At 30.2% G+C, this 7,889-nt stretch overlaps 1 protein-coding gene across 2 annotated transcripts; it reads right to left on the bottom strand.

Annotated features, from left to right (window-relative positions):
- Positions 1 to 280: 280 nt before the first annotated feature.
- Positions 281 to 3,739, bottom strand: LOC107944908 (two-component response regulator ARR1). 2 transcript variants are annotated; one of them, XM_041077336.1, is made up of 7 exons: positions 3,275 to 3,739; positions 2,721 to 2,873; positions 2,242 to 2,622; positions 2,054 to 2,130; positions 940 to 1,957; positions 803 to 867; positions 281 to 718 (listed from the first exon to the last, which is right to left on the bottom strand). In XM_041077336.1, the coding sequence occupies exons 1-7, from the start codon at positions 3,450 to 3,452 to the stop codon at positions 644 to 646; spliced, it is 1,947 nt and encodes a 648-aa protein (XP_040933270.1). In that variant the 5' UTR covers positions 3,453 to 3,739; the 3' UTR covers positions 281 to 643. The 2 variants fall into 2 exon arrangements, with proteins under 2 accessions (XP_040933270.1, XP_040933269.1); XM_041077335.1 differs by having other exon boundaries at positions 803 to 1,957.
- Positions 3,740 to 7,889: the final 4,150 nt, after the last annotated feature.

Consider the following 7,889-nt stretch of genomic DNA (forward strand, 5'->3'; position numbering starts at 1 on the left):
ACCAAAAAGAATTAAATTTTCTAAATGAATATCGAACCTATTATCCATATAAATAAATCACATTCAAATATTCAAGTGGTCCATCCAAGCGTGAAGCACTGTTTAAATAAAGATATCTAACCCACTATCATTTTTACAACCACAATTTCAACTTATTAATAAAAAACAAATTATAAAGAGATAAAATTCCAAATTTCAACATAATACGGGGACTAAAATCATAATTAGACCTAACACATATAGGAGGATATCATGATAAATTTGATAAATAAAATAGCTATAAAAGAATACCCAGACAGGCTTATATGTAGAGCAATCAAATGGTGTATATACATAACAGTCAATTCCTCCACAAAAACAGAATAACAATAAAAACAAAACCAAAATAGAAGATCAAATTTCATCTGTTATTTAGAGTTAGAAAATAAGTCTCCTATGATCTTGCTGATGACTAGAAAAACAATATGCTTCACCAACTTGAAAAAAGACCCTAAAAATTAGTGTTTTTTGGCCTGCCCGATTTCGTTACCGAAAAAACAATCAAAAATTTGCACGATCGCCTTTGCATTATCGTGCAGAAATATCTTACAAGCATTGTAATTGTCGGTCCAAATGGTAACAGATACCTGTTTAGCCGGTCCTGTTAAACTGGAATATTATCTATGGAATATCCATCGAAATCGAAATCGTTGTTTTCAGCTGGTGCGATGACGTCTTGCTGCAAGAAGATTGGAAATTTCGATGTTAAAATGAGTAATATAGTATCCCCATCAGTATCATAAAGAGAGAAGAAGGAACCAACCTGTTTCAAAAGAGCACTCATGAGATCCTCTTGTCCAAAGTGATCAGGGTATAGATTGGCAGGGGCTGCATCAGCAACTCTCTCAGATTTGACCCTTACTGTATTGTCAACAAAGAGGGAGTTGAGATGTTGATTACCGTTTTGAGCATTCACATGGCCAGTACTATCTCCGGCTGAGAACATTGCCTTACTTATGACAGTTGAATTCCTGTTCTGTCCAGTTGAGAATCCTTGTTGAACTAAAACCGATTGTGTGTGATCAAGGTTACCTCGAAGAGAGTTCGAATGCTGAGAGGTATTGAACATCATGCCTACGTTCTGTAGTTCCCAGTTTTGGGGTTTATGCTGATTCAAGTCATTAAATATATCGTAACTTGGCATAAAACCCACTGATCCTTTGATTTCTGAGTTAACATCTTCCTGAAAAGCCACTTTGGGTGCTAGACTAGAAATCCCCGGAGTACTTACAAGAGGGAAACTGTTACCAGGTAGTTCTGAAGTGTGATTCATGGGGAAGTTCAACATTGAAGAGGTCTGAGAAACTGGATTATAACTAGGGGCTCGGATATTTTCCGGAACCCCATTTCTTGTAGAGACATTTGTAGCCATTCCATTGGATAACATGGGCTGCCCCATTGGTGAAAGAAGTCTCGGAGCAAGACCGACAGTGGAATCATTGAGCATTTGTCCTCTAGCCTGTGGCTGAGCCATCTGCATCAATAACGGATTATTTTGGCTACTTTGTGAACCGTGGGAAAGGACCGGCATATTCATGTTTCCCATTGATTGTGCCGTGTGGTGCAAGCCGGCAAGCTGTTTTGGCTCCATAGTTGTTGGAATTCCATGAAGTAAATTCATTTGCTTATTATTGTTCACATGTTGCTGCGCTTCTCCAAATCTTAACTTTGGGTTTTCGAAACTAAAAATGTTTCTTTGATCAACGAGGGGCATAGGTATGCCTGATTTAGCAGTTGACCGACCGAGCCCTGCTGTTTGAAGTGTGGCAAGACTTTGTGCGGGAAGTTGACCAGTGGCAGCAAGAGCTTGAAGATCAAGTGGCCCAAAAGTTGCATCTTGGGGATTCATAAAAGAATTATTCAGATTACTCGGGTGTTGCGATACCCCACTCAACCTTCTAAGATACAAGCGATATTTCTGATCACATGATAACAAAGTAATTATCATCATGAAACCAAACGTCACTATCAGAATTATTCACTAAATGCTCGTATTTAGTGAACTTTATCATACCTGAAGGTGGCTGGCAACATTTTCTCTAGTAAGTCCGGGAACGTTCATCAACTCCAAAATTTTCTTCGGGACAGCCTCTGTATTAGAAGATCAACCAGAAAAATCATACAAAAGGGAAGACAACAACTGTCAATCGATTATTGAAGATGTAACATTCAGCAAATTGTAAAAGGAGTGAAGACTCGTACTTTCGATGCCTAGTTGATTAACTGCTGCAACAAACTGTTGATGGAGCTCAACAGACCAAACAACCCTCGGCTTCTTTAGCGTTGATGTATCATCCCTCTCATCATTTTCATCTTCATCATCCTTCCTCCGTTTTGAGCTTTTCCAATTCCCTTCATTAGCTGAGGATGAGTAATCTGCATCTTCGGATTGCTTTGGCTGCCGATCTCCTTCTTCCACACTTCCCGATTGCTCAAAGTCCTTCCACTCATTCTTCCTCTTCCGAACCACATGCTGCCATATGTTCTTCAACGCCTCGATACGAACTGGTTTGATCAGGTAATCACAGGCCCCATGCGTAACACCTTTCATAACAACATTTTTTCCATCGTCCGCAGACATCACTGCAGGAAACACGAGTTGAATGAGGCCAGATAGGGTGAAACTTTCAAACCATGCTCGATTAAAAGCATTTACGAAACATGATAAATAGTGTGCTTACTGATAACAGGCAGATCCATCTCTAATCCAATATGTTCAAGAAGTTTAAATCCATCCATATCTGGCATATGAACGTCGCTGATAACGATATCGAACCCATTTCTGTTCTCTCTTAGCATCGATAATGCGGTCTCGGCTCGATTACATTTAGTAACTGCAAAAAAATTACCAATCACAAATTAACCATTCATCTATCAAATTACAACAATATCAACCTCTATTGTACATATAAACAAATCAAGACAAATCAGATCATTGAAGCAATTTGTCGAACACAAACTATGCAGGAACAAAAATCATAGCTCAAACCATTAGAAAAATGCTATACTATTCCCCCAAATCTAAGAATCAAATACCATCTTCTTGTTCCTTTTTTTTCCCCACTATAAACAAAAAAAAGTAAAAAAAAACCCAAGAAATTATTCATTTACAGTTCATTCAAAGCTCAAAATAAATAAATAAAACCATTCCCTTTAAAAAAACCATAAATCAGTAATCAAAACAAAGAATTAAACACTACCCAAAGAGGAACTATGCCTAAAAACAAGAAAATACCATTATATTGACAAGCTTTTAACATCTTTTCTAAGATCATAAGACAAGTCGGATCATCATCAACAACAAGAACTCGTAAACCAGCAGGGAACTGATCAGCAACTACATCTCCACCAGCTTTCCAAATAACACTCGAACTAGCAGTTGACATATATGATTTTCCACTACTTGAATTCATTATGACTGATCCAAAAACAAACCAGAAAAAAAATAATTTTACATAAAGATTCTAGCTTTTTTTTTTTTTTACATGCTTAAACTTGAACTAAGTAGATTGATGATATACAACATAGTTGAAAAAATAAATTCAAAGAACCCCAAAGTTTATAAAAGCTTAAAAATTTTTGAACCAAAAGAGAGATTTTGGATTATTTAGAAGATAATTTTTTTTTTTTTTGTAGATTGGAGTTGAAGAGATTTGCATGTCTCTCATCTTTAAGTTTCTCTGGGGTTTTTTTTTTTCGGGTGATGATTAATTATTAATTTGTTTTAATATAAAATAATTAATGAAATTTCTTTTTTTATTATTGTTTTTTTTTTAATTTAAAAGTGGGTCAGTCCTTGAAGAGTGGATCCAGCTCATACATGAAGTTAACTAACTCCACACATCTAAATCTACTACAACACCCATGTCAAAGTTAAAAAACAAAAAGTTCCATGGGTTAATTTCCTAAAAGTCCTTGAATTATTGTCTAGGTTTTAAATTAGACTTTGAACTTTAAAATGTGCTAATTGGATCCTTAAAATGTTAGTATCCTGTTAATCTAGTGTTCTGTCACCTTAGCCATAAGCTTGAATGTTAAATGTCAAGTCAACATATTACGTAGAGCATATTTAGAATATGTGGATAAAATTATAAGCATGTGTACACCTATTATAATAGACAATTTGGATCTGATAATACATCTAAACTATTTGTGCATCAGAGTACATTAGTTTTTACAATTTGATCCATGTGTCTTAAATATGCTTGTCATGATGTTTGAACTAGCATTTAACATTGGAAAAACTCAATTGTTGCAGTAGTGGCACTTTGATGACTCAATCAAAAAGTTTTGAAATTTAGGGAGTAAATTAAAAAAATAGATGATAGTTTGGAGGTGTTTAGTAAAGTTAACCCAGACATACTATATAAGCTTTTCTTTCTTTTTTTTTTACTGTATACACTTTTTTTATTATGACGGTAAAAAAAACTGCCCACCAAAATTCATATTTGATATGTTTTACCGAGTCAATTTTCTTATCCAAAATGTTTCGCATATTTTTAAATTTCATTTAAATTTAATTCTGTATTCTTTCAAACCCATTTAAAAACACACTTTAATTTCAAAAACTAATTTCTTTATTTATGTAAAATAACGCTTAATTCATACATAAAAAATCATAATTTAATTTTAAATTTTATTATTTATTTATTTTTATTATTGAGCTCTTCTTTTTAAGAGTTTGATGTTAACATTTCAACTATTTTACGTCTGTCAAGTTATATTCTTCTCTGACTAAGCTTTTATTATAATAATAATATTATTTATCTCTTTATTGCCCCCCGTTGGCCACGTGTCCCATACAACCACTCTCATAGATAAGGTCTCTTTGGCTTATATTGTTTTTGCAGTCTTTTGATTTTTATTTTTCTTTTTCAACGTAAGTAAATTTTATTTATTTATTTCTTATTGTTTTTATTTATTAAATAGCGCATATAAATACGGAAACAAACTCCTTTTTTGCATTCAAGTTTTCATTCTCAATTTTTAATTTTTAATTTAAAGTGAAACCTATAAAAACAAGAATATATTAAAGATCTTATAACTTTCTTTTTAAAAAATATAATTTTCTTATTCGCTTTTTTCTTTTTACTTTTAATAGCAGAATAAATTATGTGATAATTTAGTTTGTATTAATGGACAAATTATTGAATGTATATTTTAATAATTTCGAGACCTCAAAAAATTATATTAATTAAGCATATCATATCTTTAACCTAATATCTAAAATATTAGCAAGTGCGCATAATCATTTTGAATCCAAATGTTCCACATCTCAAAATACTCAATTTCACTCGACAAAAAATTTACTAATCATTAGAAATATTTTTTTTATTAAAATTATGTCACACCCAGTGTCATTCAACTTCAAAATGTTACAAAATAATTAATGAATTATTCAATTTTTTTATTTAACTCATGCGATTGTTAAAACCATTGCTGTATAGCTTTCTCCGCTCGTACTACTTACATCAATCAAGAACTCTTCTTTCTTTTCTATTCTATAATTCAATTTAATTTTAATGAAACTGCTTCAACATCATGTATCTATGAATCAAAATTCAAATAATTTTATTCTCATTTGGATCAATTTGGTCTATAGTATATTATTCTACTCGTCAATGAGTACTGATCCACCATGTTGAATAATTCATTAACTTAAAATAAAATTATTTGAATAACTCAATGATCATTTTATAACTTTTTAAAGTGAATTGACCAAAATATAAAATTATTAATAGTGTAGTAATATCAAATATAGTTTACCCAAACTTATAAAAATATCAACACTTAATTAAGTTACCGAATTTTTTTAAAAAAATTGGATGGACCCGGCCCGGCCTAGTTTTAGCGGAGTCATAAGAGATATTGCTTTTTGGGAGTTCAAGAAAAGCTGTGACCCCTAAAAAATAAAGTATGCTGCAAACCGTATATTCCCTGTTTGGACCTTTTAATTCTTACGATGAATTTTCAATTCTTTTACTGTCAAAAAGAAACTTTGGTTTTAACCCATTTTACCTCCATTTCCCCAAATTATTATTAATTTTTTAACTCCAAACCCCAATAATAAAAATTAAAAAAGTAACCGTACGAAACTCTAAACCCTCAGGGTAACTTTATCTTTATTTCCTCTTAACGCAACCGATTTCCTTATTTTCTCTTTTAAAATGATTTAAAAATAATCTTGTTCTGTTTTGTTTTAGCTTTTTTATGTTGGAAAAGATGCTTTTTAAGAGAAATTTGAGTTTGGTATAACAAATGAAAGTGAATGATATTTGATAAATATATTAATTTCTCTACATGTTTTTAAATTTAAATCATTCTAAATTTTAAAATATTGTAATTTATATCATTAAAGTATCAATATTTCAGTATTATGATTTTTTATCGACTTAATTATTAGTTCAGGTATTAAATGTCAAGTAATATTATTTGAATTAAATTAGACATGTTAGATCACAAATGGATTAATATATTAATCAAAACAAAGGGATTAAATCGACATCTAAGTGAATTACTTGAAAATCAGAATAAAATCTGCTCTTAAATTGATTAAATCAATTTTATTATATTTTTTAATTTTTTATTATTATTAAACTAATATTTAAATCAAAATTCAACTATTAATTTAATTATTCATGAACGCCAACTCAAATATAAATATAACGTAAATATTTAAAGTACTCGAAGCAAATTTCAAACACATGTATGGTGAATCGAGGACAAAATTAAAATATAAATTATACTTTTAGGATTTATGATGAAATTAACCATAATAAACATATTACAGTAATTTAAAAAAGCAAGGTTTTGTTTTAAATCGTTTACAGTCTCAAAAAAAAATTTATATAAAAAAAGTGAAAAAAATAAATTAATAACACTTTTTTTTTAAATAATAATATATATTTGTCTATCACTATCGAAAGAATTCCTTAAATTTAAAACAAGCTTTCTGGATCTACTTCCATCCATCTCTTGTACAAACAGAGATAATTTTTTTCTAGCATTAAAAGAAAATAGTTTAATTAAATTTTATGAATTCTTTTTACATGTTAAATCTAAGTTATATATTTGATAACTACATAATATGCTGCTTGCGATTATATTTGCGCTAACACTTATCGTAAAAGCTGATAAAATAGCATGATTGATGTTGTATACACTTTAATGACTTAAGTAAAACATTTTAAGATTTACTGACCAATTAAGAATCTGAATTATAATTTGGGGACATTTAGTATAATTAACTTATAATTAAAATATTTTCAATAAATTTAGGTAAACTATATCTAATATCATTAAATTATTAGTAAATTTACGTTTTGATTACTCAACTTTAAAAACTTACAGAATCGTCATGAAATTATTCAAAAAATTTCATTTAAGTTAATAGATTATTAAAACATTTCTCTTCTTTTCTACAATTTAATTTTTTTCATGAAACAACTTTGAATGTAACGAACTTGTGAATCATAATCCAAACAGTTTTAGATCTAATGTATCTTATTCTACTTGTCAACATGTATTAATCAACCGTATTTGATTGTCGAAACGTCACTTGGAGTTCGCTAGCTAAATTTAAAAAAAAACTTAACAGCATGTGATTTACATGAAAACTTTCAAATAGTTTAATGACATTTTTTAACTTTTTAAAATTGAATGACTAAAACATAAAATTATTAATAGTTTAGTGACATTGAATAAAATTTACCCGTAAATTTATAGAAAAAAACGAAATAATTTAATTTTATATGAAAAAAGGGAGGAAAATGAAAACTACTCCTAAAAGATCCAACTAAGTAACAACTAAGATGGCTGACACAACAAGTGTTAGAAGGGACCCACCAGCT

This window comes from Gossypium hirsutum, chromosome A09 (genome assembly GCF_007990345.1).
Source record: "Gossypium hirsutum isolate 1008001.06 chromosome A09, Gossypium_hirsutum_v2.1, whole genome shotgun sequence".
Taxonomy (NCBI): domain Eukaryota; kingdom Viridiplantae; phylum Streptophyta; class Magnoliopsida; order Malvales; family Malvaceae; genus Gossypium; species Gossypium hirsutum.